The sequence below is a fragment of the Triturus cristatus genome, chromosome 4_1 (assembly GCF_964204655.1).
Source record: "Triturus cristatus chromosome 4_1, aTriCri1.1, whole genome shotgun sequence".
Taxonomy (NCBI): Eukaryota; Metazoa; Chordata; class Amphibia; order Caudata; family Salamandridae; genus Triturus; species Triturus cristatus.
The window spans coordinates 1,180,888,779-1,180,904,285 of NC_140585.1; the positions used below are offsets into that span (position 1 = coordinate 1,180,888,779).

The following is a 15,507-nucleotide window of genomic DNA, read 5'->3' on the forward strand; positions in this document are numbered from 1 at the left end:
GTTTTTGGTGGAGTTCTCCGGGGAGACTGTGATGGGGTTCTGGTTCTAGCTCTACTCTCCTTCCCTTTATTAGTTTCCGAAATTTCTGCTAGGTATTCTGCTGCTTTTATCTCGGATGTAAACATTTTGGTATAACCTTTCCTGATAACTTTCAACCTAGACGGGAACAAGAGATATGCTTCTGCCCCTTGCTTTTGGAAAGGCCCAATCATCTGTCTTAATTTCCACCTTCTTTCCACGGTAACGTGGCAGAAGTCTGGCCTAGAGAAAAAAGTATTTCCATCAGCTGTAATTCTTGAGTCAGGTCTAGCTTTATCAATTATCTCCTGTCTTGCTAGAAAATTACCCAAAAAAACCAACATTGCTCTTGGGAGTTCCTTATCCTGCCCTCCCCGATTTTTCTTTTTGAACAGTGGGTACCTATGTGCTCTTTGCACTTCCACATCCCATTGCCATTTTGAGTCAGGAAAGGCCTCTTCCAAAATCTTAACCACATAACCTCTGGGATCCTGCCCCTCTTTTCCCTCCTCCAGACCCAAAAGTCTCACATTATTCCTTCTTTGGCGATTTTCAAAGCTTTCTAGCTTCCACTGAAGATCTTCAACCACCTTCTCTTGATCCGTTTTAAAAGTCTGCCAATCTGTCACTTCGTCTTCCACCCTACTTGTCCTTTCCTCCACTTGTAAGACTCTTTCTTCAACCTCTTCCTGTTTTCTACTTACTTTCCTTAGTGATGCTTGCAGTTTTTTTGTGTCTCTTTTCGCCCTTCTGCTCTCCATTCTTGCCTCCTTCTGCATCTGTTTCAAGGTCCCAAACAGCATTTCGAGGGTTACATTTTGGTTATTCTGCCTCCCCTCCTTCTCCCCTCCTTCCTGCTCACTTTCTTTGTAGGTCTCTGAAGTAGCGGAGTAGTCCCATGATAATTTCTTAGTCATACTGCTTCTTGAACCTCTTCCGCTTCTTTTTTTTTTACTCCCACAGTACCTTTTTTCTTTTTTGTGACTAATTCGCTAGATCCATTGCTAATATCTGAGTTAGAAGTACATTCAGTTCCACTCTCCTCTTCCTCTGATTCCACCTCGCTCGGATTTGATGAATCCGAGCCCTCATTGACCGAAAAAAACTCAGGCGAGCCTCCCCTCACACTTCTATCTATGCTTTTGTTATTTCTGCTCAAGTCCTGATCCAAGTGTAGCCCATGCTGCTCCGTTAAACTCTGCGTGCTGCCCCAGCTTGCCTCAGTGCCCTTCGAATGTTTATTGTATAACCCTGCCTCTACTGACAGGAGAGCGTCTAACATCTGCGTGTTGTTTTGTTTTTGTAATTGCTTAGAAGCAGTGTCGATGTCGGTATCACAGCCCAACTCCTTACCAGCCTCCACCTCTGCCTCCGCGCCTCCCGCGGCTTCTGGAGCTTCTACACGCCACTCTGCGTTCACCGCGCCATCTCCTGCACCGCTTCCCGGTTGCCTAGCAACCAGGCCTCCGCTGCTTGCGTCCTCGCGGTCCGTTGATTCTGCTTCCGCGTTTGTCTCGCAGCTGTCTCCCTGGGCGCCGGTAGCCGTCGGCGGCTTCTCATCCTGCCGTTCCTTTTGCTGCGGACCATCTGCCTGGATCTCTATTCGTGGAACAGACGGAGGAACCCTTGTGGTAAACGACTCTGGTAAGGTCGCTTGCCGCTTCTGATCTTTAACAATCGTTTGCGCAGCATGCACTCGCTGGGGCTTTCCATCTAGTGCAGTGTCCCTCGTCGACTTATACATCGCTGAGCGGGTCTCCGGACCTGCTTCCAATTTCTTCTCCTGCTTCTCCGCTTTCTTTGCTGCTGTGTTCTTCGAACTCCGATTTGGAAATTCCGCCGCTTTTCTCACAGAGGCTGTTTTTGGGATAGCCCCCTCTCTCACAGCAGCTCCTGAGGGTTTAATCGGTCCTGCTGACGATATTTTGTCTCTATCCGCCTTGAGCCTTTGGGACATCTTCAGAGGCACTTTCACGTCGTTAAACAGACTTCTCCAGCAGTTCAGCCAGTCTATCACCTTCTTTATCACTTTCTTTGTAGGGAAGCCCCTCAACCAGTCTGGGTTGAGTGTATCCACTGTGTCAAGAAAAATCCGGTTAGTCAGACCCCACATCCCTGGGATCACCAATACTCCATCATCCTAGGATAGGAGAGAGTAAAAAACGCGACTTCCCTCTACAGAGCCACGGCGGCCATCTTGCCTCCTTGTGCTCTCAATGAGGTACACGTTGGTGTGTTGAGCATGCCCCCACTTTTTTTCTGATGTTAACACTGGTTTCTGGCTATAGTCTGGCTGGGTCCCTGCTAATCAGGGCCCCAGTCTCTCTGTTCTCTCTAAACGACTTTGAGTGCATATTAGATGCACTAGTGATTGGATACTGTGGTGCCTTATGAGCCCCTAGTATATGGTACCTTAGGTACCAAGGGCATAGGTACTTTACAGACCTACCAAGGGCTGAAGCATGTATTATGCCACCCCTGGGAAGCAGACTGAATCTGACACTTCAGGCCTGCTACTGCAGCCTGAGTGAGGTAGTGTTAGCACTCCTCACAGAGGTATAGGTTCCTATATCTCACCATACACACACATATAAACCTATCAGTCACCCCTAAAGCAGGCCCTATCAATCCTGAGGGCAGGGTGTTTTGTTTACCATGTGAGTGGGTGCCTCTGCCTGAGCACGGCCCCTCTGCAGCTGGCAGGGTCTATTCCCTGCGGCTGTTTGTATGTGCGGTTAAACCATATACTCTTAAGTGCATTATAACCTCCCGGTAAATGCTAACTTTGGAATGACTGCATCAAAACATGTAGTGTTTGGTGTCAAACAACTTGGAATCATACCCCCACACCAGTAAGTGGTGTGGGAGTATGATCCCACCCTTCTAGAGGGGACGACATGTACCCACTGTGGAAACACGGTAGACATCTGAAAGAGCCCTGACATCACAAAATGGATGCCACCAGCACAGACACTGGGCTGCCCTCCTGCTGCTGACTGAAACTCGCAGTGGAGGAGGCCCAACAATAGGCATCCTGTCACAGGGAGGTGTCACCACCTTCCAGACAGGATTTAGTGTATTGGAGCTGGGTGGGTGCACTCTTAGAGTGCTTTGAAGTCCTGCACTGGGGGAGCAGTAGGCTCCTCTGTAAATATGCCAACTCAAACCGGTTCAGGGGCTACCAGCCCCTGCTCTGGCGCGAAACTGGACAAAGGGAAGTGGGTGTAACCACCCACCCCCTGACCCTCCTAGAGGAGTAGTCATAGAGCTAGTCCCTCCCTTTCTTTTACTATAGGACAGGTAAACCTTGCCATTGCAAATCAGATATCCCTGGACGATGCTCTACGAGAAGAATCCTGGCCCTTCAACGTTCCACTACCTTAGGAAGACGGAAGAATCTCCCTTGGAGTCAAGGAGTGACTCCCCTGCTTGGCAGGCACCAAAAACTTGAATCAACGGTCGCAAACTAACCCGCTCCCGCCGGAGTCCGAAGTCCCTGCAGCCCCGGAAGTGGATTTCCTGACTTCTCGACTGCCATTGTGAGTCCCCAGCAGAGCTGAGGCGAGTGGACGAGTGACAAGGAACTGCAATACCCGGGTACCGTGCACTATTGGCAAGTGCAACCCCTTCACGATGTTCTACGAACTTGTGCTTTGGACCACGTGTGGCCCAAGCCTCCAGCAGGATTTCCCTCGAAAATCAGAGGCCTACCTCACCCTGAGTGAGCGTGGGCTCCTGTGACGCGAATCCTCACGAGGCGTCTTCGCGATCCCTTGCCGGCTGGCTTGTGGGTCCCCTGAAGACTTCCTCATCAAACCAAAGGGCTCCCCTGGTTGCCCCAGGCCTGCCCTGACTAACTCTGGGTGAGTCCTTCAGACCTTGCTGGTCTACACCGCTGACTTTCTTCGATTTCCACGAGACTTGCTGTTGCCAAGGCTTGTTGGCTCCAATCTGGTTGCCGACACCTCAGTAAGCTGCAGACATCGTGGGACACTCCGAATCCAGCTGCTGGTCATCGTCGATGCCTCCTGGACCTCGTGGGCGAAGAGTCAAAATACCCTTGATCACCTGAAATCACCCGACATCCATGGGCATCCATCTTCCTGGCCCCGGGTCACAGGCAAGTGACTGTGAACACTGTCCCTTCTGCTTTCAGGTCATCTGCATCTTGAATCCAGCCTTGGATTCCACTGGACACTTCTTCAGTCTTCGCAAGCAGCAAATCTTCTTTGGCTTCCATAGAAAACAGCGACGCGACCCGACACCAAAAGACACCTATGCACCCGGCTTCCCTGGGTGAGGTAACTCGTGCACTCCGGTGCCCTAGTGTGTGTTGGTCCTCAAATTACTTACCTTGTTAGTGGCTTGCTTGTAGACTTCCTCGAAGTACCCTAAAACTTTAAAAATCCAACCGCGACTTGCTCCATTGAAACCAATAGGGAACCCGAGGCTGTGTTCTCACACTGCACGCGTCTCTCGTGGGTCTTTTACTTACCTGCCTTGGGTGGATTAGTGAAGCCCCAGCGATTTTACAGGCCCTAGGCCTTGTCCCCTTGCAAGTTGACTTTCCTAAACCTCTTTTTTAGGTCTCGCCTGGCGTAGGCCGCGCGCATGCGCAGTCTCGCTGGCGAGATTTAGTGTTAACAGGGTATGTTCTGTAAGGGGCTTTAAGCCCCGCCCCTCTGTTCCATTGGCTGGCGTCACCGTTTGTGCTAAACGGTGGCCAGCCATTGGAACAGAGGTGTCGATTACGTTTTTGCTTGGCTTTTCGAGCCGTCCCATTTGGACGGACTCGCTTGCTTTGTGTTGGTCGCAAAAGGTTTCTTATCTTTATGGGGCCAAACAAATGGCCCCATAAAGACAAGAAACCTTTTGGCAGAAGCCGAGCAAGTACGTCATGTCGAGCGCTTGTGCGATGTGAGCATACGCAGAGCCTTTCGGTCCTAGCGTCGCCTCTTGTTTTATTCTCCTTTCAAGGGGTTTAATTCAGCTTCCTAAATTGTTATTTTTAAACCCCAGAGATAGATTTTTTTACACCACTTGTCTTTCATTTTCATTAGCTGGTGTTTATATTTCCCTGAATGGAAAACGGACATATACCGCTCTCGGCTTTTAAATTGTTCGGCGGAGACGTGTTATGTTACAACCGGGTGCGCCGGAGTTATCAAGGAATGATCTTTCAGTGAAGTGGACGGCCGTGCCTCTGCTCTTAACCTTTCTGTGCACGCGCGCATCCAGATTAAACGTGGAATGCTTCCGACAGACTGGCCGTAGTGGTGGTATTTTAATGTACTAGAGGGAACGGTCGGCTTTGGCAGTTATTCCAGGAGAACCGGAACTCAAGCTTTTTTTTCCAAGATAATAGCGTGCCCCGGGTCGAGAACACAAAGAGCCGTCCAGGTAATACTAATGGTGTTTAATTCGGTTGAACTGAATTTTCTTTTATCATATGTGCCCAGAAAGGTGTAAGACAATGCCGAGGTGCGCGCCACTGATGGAATGGCAACATGTTTACAGTGAAAGTGCTCCACGCCTCAAGCGGCCAGAGCTGCCGACTTTGCCGACTCGGCTCAACATCCTGTGATTCTGGGCAAATCACTTATTCTCCCCCATGCCTACCCCCCCCACACACAAAAATCCATGTGTACTTCTGTAATGTGCCTGATGCTCATGTAAAGCGCTCAAACCTTTGGGTTGTGTTCGTGCTAAAACTGCAAAATAAATAAACAATACATAAATAATCAATCTGAGGTCAGAGCGTTCGTACACTTACGAGCTCAGCCAGCACCATATCACCTTTCTAAACAAGCATTTGCAATGCAATAGGTCTCGCATTTGCGAGAGTTTAAGCTATTGGCATTGTAAATGGCAATTCCTTTCATTTATGTTTTAAAAACCAACACGTAAATAAAAGGCATTGTCCTTTACAATGCCAACATCTCAAACTCTCGCAAATGCAAGACCTATTGCATTGCAAATGCTTGCTTAGTATATGGTGTGGTAGGCCCCTACGGCCCCAGCCATATTTGTGATTAACTTATTGTGAAACGTTGATATTTGAATGTGTTCCTGACTTCTAATCTCATAAAGAGATTAGTAGAGTGTGTCTAGAAATAAATACATATATATTTTATATATATACCTGTGTGGTGTCCTTTCATTTGGTAATTCAAGAGATTATAAGGTAAAACAAGCTGCTTTACATTCCTCTGAGACTTAGCCTGAAGGCTGCTCTCCACAGCTACCACTAGGATAGCTTTCTTTAAAAGGTTGTCTTAAACCTATCTACCATAAGAGTCGAATTGGACTGGTGCAAGGTGGCCACTATAACTCGTGACCAGCATATGCCAGGCCAACTTCTCACAAGGCACACTTACTGTGAAAAGTTATGTGCTGTTTTGTGTGAGTACTACAAAAATCTGTGTTTATTGCATTGAGTTGGTGAAGTACTCACCCAACAACATAACAAGATGAGTGAATGATTGAGTGAGTAAGTCTGTCAAAGGCGATCATCATTTCAAATTTTGTTTAGATTAGTCAAAGATGATGAAGTTATTTGCGGTTATCTAAAAGCAATGGTTGCTAAAAACCATCATGTAGGAGTTTTTATTCTCCAACACGGAAAAACAAACTGACTTGAGTTATACCAAACTTGGCACATGGATAGAACTATACTCAAATATGTGGTCCGATGTAAATCCATTCAGTAGTTATACATATATTTGCATTACCAGAGTTGTGGGTCGACTTCAAAGGGTAAAACCGCTGTACGCGTGGACTGTAGAATCAGGAACTCTACTATTTAAAAGGAATACCACATTTTCAAACCCGTCAGAATGATCTGAGCTGGTTAGTCACAAAGATCCAAGAGCAAGAGGTGGAGGCAGGCTTACTGATCACATGCACTGATCAATGGTCTGATGATAGCTCAGTTGCAGAATTAATTATTCTCTTCTTTTGAGGAAGGATCTGTAACCCTTCCTTTAATATGACTGGCCACTGAAAGCTTTGTTAAAATCTTTGATGTTCCTTATGATGACCGGGAAAGAACACACATGTGGCTGAAACACTGATACTTAAAATAGTTTCAGATTATTTAAAATGGAAATTTCTTGTATGTCTGTAACTTGCCATGCCAAATATTTGAGTCTCTTTATGCACTTTTGTAATTTAATTGAACATTTTGTTTTATTACATTGGGAATTGCTGTTACCTAATAGCTTTTTATGCCACCAATGTTACTGCTACTAAACCTGGCCTTTTTGCCATTTTTTACACTTCTTTCATATTTTGTACTAAAAAAGCCCTATATTATTTGGCCTGCATGCGTTGATGTTAATCCATAAATCTATAACTCTTTTTATGGAATAGCAATGCTGATCGAACACATTTCTTCATTAATCACAGTAATATAATAATACTCAAAGTAAGGAAACTAGGCACAGGGTGTGACGATCGTCAGGGCTGGTGCCATGTAGTGCATGGGGCGATATATAGCTGAGTTGCTCAACATATAGGATAAAGTTCAGCAGTTTTTAGCTTTTGCATCCTAACCATAATGACACATCGCAAAAATACCGGTAGAGCACGGGGGTCAAAGGGAAAATTTAAAGACCTGCACGGAAAAAATCCCCTAGTATCTATATCTGAACACAACAAGAAATCTGTGGGTCTGGGAAGGCTATACTAATTGTTCAAAGCCACAGAACCGAATGCTATAAGGAAACAGAAGTCAAAAAATAAAAAATAAAAAAATAAAAAAGTTTTTTGACATCTAAGGCTATTGAATAAACATATTTTTCGTTAGATAGTCAATTTTAACCGAGTATTCACTTACACTGCACTTTCCACGTTACTTCACCACACGTTAGGCAGCTTTAGCCTCTGCTTTATTAGGCCTTATTAGGGTGTTAAGGTCAAGAAAACATCCGCGAGCTCCTGCTTCCTTATCCTTCCAGGAGTTGTAGCTCCTTAACCACACCAGGTTGTGGTTAAGAGGAGGCCCCAGATGATGAAGCATGCCACTTCGGTGGGTGATGGGACTTCATCCTCTTTATGAGGACTTCTGTTTTCTTATAGCATTCGGTTCTGTGGCTTTGAACAATTAGTATAGCCTTCCCAGACCCACGGATTTCTTGTTGTGTTCACATAATGACACATCACCTGAGGGCTTGTAGAGAATAGTATAGTTATCGACATAACATACGACTCTCTTTGGTATAATGGTACCTTTTGCCCCTCATATTAGCAGTAGACTGTCCCTCAATGACCAATGGTGAGAGCCATTTGCAGGAATACATGAGTGCAGGGGTATAACACAGGCCCCTGCAGCCCCCCGGGGGCGGGGGGCTCAGAGGGCCCTCAACTCTTCAAGGGGCCACCACTCAACCCAAGTCAAATGATATCTGTGAGATATGGGACACTTGGGTGCCCTCTTCAAATTCTGCATCGATATGCCACTATCTTGCATTAAACAAGTTGTCAGTGACAAGTTACTTCCTATAGTGTTGCGATCGGAAGATGTCGTATGTGCACTCATGCGTGCTTTCAGAACATGACGTACTAGAACATGTTTTCATGTCGAATTTTTGAATCAACAAATGAATGTGAATAATACAACCGTCGCTTCCGACCCAGTAGGTGACAATGACATTGTGTCCCCCAAAGTTACACCATTACACACTGAAAGTTGGTAACCTCTCTGCCCAAGGACGCTGGCATGTACTAAGGACCTACTGCAGGCCTTCAACCCACAGGTCTTACGTAGTAGGCTTTGCTATCGCCTGTTTCTGTGGTTTCGTCTCTTTGCCGGGTTTCCCTTCCCATCCTCCGTTTCCGTGCCCAGATACAAACAGAGCTCTGTGTGAGAAGAATTAGCTCCTGCGCCATTCGGCTCAATGAATTAATAAGAAGCGGCGCAGCAGCAGTGGGGAAATGGCTTCCCTTCCCCCCTCAGCAGCTCGCCTCCAGCGAGCAAGCCAGACATTTTGCAAATGGACATTCCCAGGTGGATGAAGCAAAGAAAAATACATACGGTGTTTTCTGCTAAAAAGAAAGCAACGGTAGAGCAATATTTGTTTTCCCTTGTAACCAAGCACCAAAAACACGTGACCGTGTGTATATTTGGCAGGAACTGTGCGTGTCTGTGTTTTTTAGTTGTTCGTGCCAGGAGATACGAGTTAAGTTATTGCACCACAGAGGAGGTTTTTAGATGGCATTAGCATGAGATAATTGCATATCACACAATGATGAAGAGCAATTACCACTGCAGCGTGTGTCCAAAAGAGCCGCCCAAAATGTTTGCACACCACAGGATCATGGGCGATGTTTCTTTTCTAGTGCACAAGCATTGAATCGAAACATTCTGGGTTGTGTGCGCACACACCCGTGAAAACGTGTTTGTGTTTGCTTGTGCACACATGCATATGTCCCTGTGTGATATCTGGTGCAAATATCTGTTTAATTGTGCGTGGATTTGCACACGTGTTTGTGTTAATTTGTGTTTTGTTGTAGGTTTGCCAATACAAGTGCATTTATGTTTGTGTGTGTGTTTATTTGTGAGTGGGTCTGCATGAGTGTGTGATTATATGTGTCTATGTGTTTGTTAGTATGTTATGTGTATTTGTGTGTGCACATATATGTATGAGTATGTCTAAGTTCACACTTGTTATCCCCTAGTTGATGGTGGAGGTTCTGGACCTGATCTTTCGACTACATGGCAATGACACCCAGATATAGCTCAAATACTCCAGTGTCTAGTATGACTTCAGATAAACTGATAAGTGCAGCATGGTGGATTAGAAGAAATAAACTCAACATAAATGGAGTCAAGACCAATGTCCTCATCACATGGCCCACTACCCTAGCCCAATAACTGCCCCTCAGCATTGAATGCGTTGAACCTATTCACCTCCTCCACTAAAACAGGGAGGTTCACCTCGACCCTGAGCTCGGCATGACCACTTACACAAACTCTGTCCCTAAGGTAGCACTCTTCTGAATGTGTGAACCAAGAAAATGTATCCCTTTCACATTCCACGCTTCAACAGCAGGCGCGCTTATCGGCGCTAAACTTGACTATACTAACACCCTTTACACCGCCACTCTCTAAAACATGGACTGCAAAAAAAGTCCAGAAAGTTCTGCCTACCTCATTCCTTACATTACCTCTTTGGGGTTTTGTGGAAAAAAGGTAATTCTTCCTGTTTTTAAGAGGGGTGGTCTGGAACTTGAACAGCCCAAGTGGGTTATCCTCTAAAGAAATAAATTGTCAGATCTGATGGGTTTGAAGATAGGGGAAGACAGAAGGAATAAGAGAGATGCAATGCCAAAACATGGTCACCGAGCCAATGCTTGGGTACATGACTGTATGTTGTACTTCCCAAAACACTAACCAAATGGGCCCTTGTAAAGCTTTCCATCAAGTTTCCTATAATACAGTCTACATATGTAACAGCATACTGGCAAGCAAATTGAATTGTGACATGTAGAACTAGTACCTTTACTTTGTACATATTTACCATCCTTAAATACTACTCACGATTCTCCTGCGGTCACTGTTTGTGGCCCATCTGACACTGACTGCAAATGCCTAGTAATATAGCATTTTGCTTTTGTCGACCTAAGTGGGAAGGGTATACCCAGACGTGGGTCCTGTGCTCACTGTGCCACTGGATTCAAGCTAGACTGGCTGATGAGGGGTGATGCCATGAAATTGGTCCCAGGATGCTTGTTTCCGGTCCAGGGAAGACCTGGCTTGGCAGTTCGGGCCAGACTGTTCCCATGAGGAACAGGGTCAAGACTGATTTGCCTATGGCTGGGTCCAAACTGGGGAGGTGTGGTGAGCAAAAGAACGATAGACTAAACCGAGATCTTTGTGACTGGGGGTGAATGTTTGCATTGTTCAGCATTCTGTCCATCATTTGCTCCTTCTGTTTTTGTCTCCCTAAGTAGGAAGGGTATACCCAGACGTGGGTCCCGTGCTCACTGCGCCACTGAATTCAAGCTAGCCTGGCTGATGAGAGGTGATGCCCGAAACCGGTTCCAAGATATTTGTTTCCGGTCCCAGGATGCTTGTTTCCAGTCCAGGGAGAACCTGGCTTGGTAGTTCGGGCTGGACTGTTCCCATGAGGAACAGGGTCAAGACTGATTTGCATATGGCTGGGTCCAAACTGGGGAGGGGTGATGAGCAAAAGAACGATGAACTTAACCCAGATCTTTGTGACTAGGGGTGAATGATTGCATTGTTCAGCATTCTGTCCATCATTTGTTCCTTTTGCTTTTGTCTCCGTAAGTGGTATGGGTATACTCAGATGTGGGTCCAGTGCTCCTTGCGCCACTGGATTCAAGCTAGCCTGGCTGATGAGGGGTGATGCCTGGAAACCGGCCCCAGGATGCTTGTTTCCGGTCCCAGGATGCTTGTGTCCGGTCCAGGAAGGACCTGGCATGGCAGTTTGGGCTGGACTGTTCCCATGAGGAACAGGTTCAAGACAGATTTGCACATGGGTGGGTCCAAACTGGGGTGGTGAAGTGAGCTAAAGAACGATGGATTAAACCCAAATCTTTGTTACTGAGGTGAATGTTAGCACTGTTCAGCATTCCGTCCAACATTTGTTCCTTTTACTTTAGTAATATAGCACGGCACACATGCAGACTCGAAATACAATGGGGTCTGAAAGTGATCTGCTGAAAGTCTCTTTCTGATGCTTATATGGTATATCTGCACTGGTGCACAAGCCAAAGAATGTGTGCTGGATTGTATACCAAACGCAGGGTTACCCATGCAGGTTAAGATGATAGCAAAGAGGATTATGAAGACATGGGCCTTCTTCAGTTGTAGAAGGGTGCAGATAGGACTGTTGATTGGGAAAAAGTGGCTGGATTTCTGTGGGAAGGCTACAATAAAATGATGTGACATCAATAAATCATGTGGAGAAAGCGTACTCTAAAACGTATGATTAATCTTACATAAAATCCAATGTATTTCCTAGCCAAACACACCCTTGTAGACCTGCATCATGCCACAACTACACCACACCGTAATCCCAACACATGCAGCGAAAGACCTGCGCCAGCCCTACCATATTCACTGCCTAGCCCCAGCACACCCTGTGAGTAACCTGCAGCATCAGAAGAATACTCCACACCCTAACCCAGCACATGCTGTGAACAACACACATCACCACACAAGCGTACCAACTCTTTAATCCCAGCACAGCCCATGAGCTACCTGCAATCTAGAAAGTCTATTCACCAAAAATGTCAGGGTCAGCAGAATTGATATCACACACCCTATGACTCCTGACATCATAAGCGGTGTAATAATATGACCTTTGAGACTGTCAGCATAGCAGGAGGTGACATCACAGAACGTGAAATCATTGAAGCTAATAAACATTCACAAATGAAGGATTAACAACATTTGAAAACGCTATCACAGCAAATACATATCCGTTTTAGGTAGCATCCCTTTATAAACATGGGTGAAGCTGTAAAATACCAGGGGCTCAACCAAAATCTTCCCAGGTACAACCATCACCCAATAGATGTTAAACAAGAACACCATATGACCAGTTGAACACGTCATGCTCAAGATAAACCTGAGAGGGAGCTGTGATGGATTTGAAACCAAAAAGCGATAAGAAATAGGCTATTCTGTAGGACAATTGGAACCAAGCCAGACCATCCTTGTTCCCGGGACAGCGGCCATCCTAGCTGCCTCCAAGTTTGATATTTGTACTTCTGTAGTATGGCACTGTTATTTAACATTTACAGCCCAAAAACAGACATCACCAAATGAACAGGTATGAAATAACTGAAGAGATGTGTCACACATTGCTGGACAATTTGGAGAACTTTAATGTAGTCAACCAATGCAGGTCCCAAAAATCTATGCAATCTGACAACTTCTTTACAACTCAGATATGGGATGATAATAATGATAATATAAAATGCCCATCCAACACATCTCTCCACTTCTCTCTCCCTCTCTAAGCATGCCAGCTCAGTACCACAACAACGCACAAAATCTCAGACTGTATAATCCACAGCAGTACTGCTAGGGACTGAAACTAGTAGTTCCCTATCCCGTTAGACTCAGATAACTACTTTATCCATTTCTGTATTTTTAATGATGTGAATTCTTGCATAATTGCTTTTAATAGTGGGTCTCATAGTCCATCTGGCATTGTATTCATACTTTCCTCAGTCCCGCTTATAGGCATTTTAACTACATATATTAATTTTCTTAAGGGACATTTTAGTTATCTGTGTGGAAAGCTTGCTTTGTTAGACATCAGGGTAACGATCGACTCCTGTTTAGTCACTTTTTATCTAACATAGATTAGTGTTTGGCATACCGACTAAAATCTCTAGGAAGGAAAGTTGAAAAAAGCAAAGGGTATGTAGCGTGAAGAGTCGAGGTTGTACTTGATGTATGACATACCCGCTTTTTATCTATTTTACTTTTTATTCGTTTTGTATTTTTTAACTGTGTGATTTTGTTTATGGTTTTAATTGACAAATAAACTAACATTAACTACTGTATAATCCACAGCAGTACCAGCTAAAAGGACCATGTCATATAAAATGCCATAAAGGGACCTGCTGCGCTATTCAAAACTACCAGCACACTGAAAACTATAAAACTGAAAGTGTCTTTCTCACTTCATCATCCAATACACTGCTATGCACTGTATTCCATAACACGATAATTGCACCTCGGTGATCATCACGCATGACATGGAAACACTGCCCACATAGGATCAGAACAAAGGCAACATCCCTCAAACTACAAACACTACAGTTAAGGCCAGCATTAAGTGATGCCTGCTTTCCGCCTCAAAGGATGTGCACTGGACAATCCTTATGATCTATGCGGTAGGAGTTTGTGCTGTAATTGGTCTTGGGTGCCACCTAAAAGTTTTCTTATTAAGTTCCGTGGTACTCTTATGGGAAACCTGGGTCTGAATCACAGCAAGGCCTCGGTGCACGGCTTTAGTTACAAGAGAATCTCAAGCTACGTGCTGCTGGTGCCCCACGATCGGGGCTTTAAGACACACTCAATCATTGCAGAATGCTGTTGCTACGCAACCATATCACTCAGCATCTTCAGAAAGGGCTGGCGTGAATGAATCAATCGGCGCTCTTGGAATGGTGCACAGATTGTAGCATGGAATGTAAAAATGCGAGAATTCAGGATCCTCTAATATACTGAAGCAAATTTGCTTCAAATCTAGTTTTGAATGATAAAACGTACAAAACGTAGAACATATTAACAAAATATAAGTATAGTTCAAATATTATTTTTAATTAGTGGATGGACTAGTATGCCTTATGTTAACTAATATGATGACTGAAAAGGGATTTAATGCCACCATCGACGTTTTTCTGTAAAAAAAAAAAGTACAAAAATGACATTCGTACGGAGCTGTTCCGTTTTTGGACGCTTCTCATTCTTCTAGGTGCCAACTTGTATCGAAGGGCTGCCATGGCAGGATCAGGCAGAACATTACCATTTATCCTTTTGTGAAAGAATAGGCCGTTGACACTATGCCACAGTGTGCCTGCGACGTCACAGCAGCCCCACCTCCAACAGAGGCACGCGCAAGCGCGTTCAGCCGTCTAGCCTCGGCCTCGCGCATGCGCAGTACCATTCACGTTCGCTCATTCCCTGCATCCAAAACAGAGCGGTTCGGGATTTATTTCGTGCAAAGTCGCCGAGTAACGGGCCGCCGGGCGCGCGCCGTCCGTGGGGCGCAAGTGCAGGCCGCCATGGACGATGGGCGGATGATGGTGGCGCACGCCTCGCTGTCCAGCATGGCCTCCCTGGCGCAGCCAGTGTCCGGGGACATGGAGCTCGTCGGGGCTGCTCCCATGCCTCAGCACCAGGACATTCGGGACATCTTGCAGCAGATAATGGCCATCACCGATCAGAGCCTTGACGAGGCGCAGGCCAGGTGAGACTATATTTTTTTTAGGGGGAGGAGAGTACGAGGATGTCGTGGCACCAGGGGGTATGGCCATTAGTCCCGTGAGGCCCACGGGATGCGACTATCCATGGGTTGGAGCAATGACACCTATGCAGGGCCCAGAAGAGCCATGTAGGGCGTAGAAGTGGACCGTGCATTTCAGTGTGGGCCCTATGTGATGGAGCTTTGGGGCCCCCTGGTAGCCCAAACTTGTGGAATCATGAATTCTAAAAGCACAAGGGGCTGCTGCTATGAGTTCTATGGCTCCCAATAGTGTAGCTATTGTGCCTTTAGAACACATAGTACTTTTTAAGTTCTGTCGGACCGCAGGGGTTGAGCGATGGGTTCCAAAGGATAGGGTGTTAAGACTTAGTAGACCCTGGGGGGCTATGAGTTCCAACTGGTCCATATAAGACTAAGTTGTGAATCATACTTCCCCAAAAGGTGCAGCTCTAAAACCTGTGCGAATCACTGGAAGTAAGAGAATGAGACCTGTGTGGAAGAAGCCCTGCTCTTGGCC

The 15,507-nt window shown here is 45.8% G+C and overlaps 1 protein-coding gene across 1 annotated transcript in view; it reads left to right on the forward strand.

The window, feature by feature from the left end:
- The first annotated feature begins 14,626 nt into the window (after nucleotides 1-14,626).
- Nucleotides 14,627-15,507, forward strand: part of LOC146856310 (pre-B-cell leukemia transcription factor 1-like) — a 236,758-nt gene continuing 235,877 nt past the window's right edge. Inside the window, exon 1 of the mRNA XM_085654422.1 lies at nucleotides 14,627-14,975. Within this exon, the coding sequence (XP_085510548.1) occupies nucleotides 14,659-14,975 (317 nt within the window). The 5' untranslated portion in view covers nucleotides 14,627-14,658. The remainder of the gene's footprint in view (nucleotides 14,976-15,507) is intronic.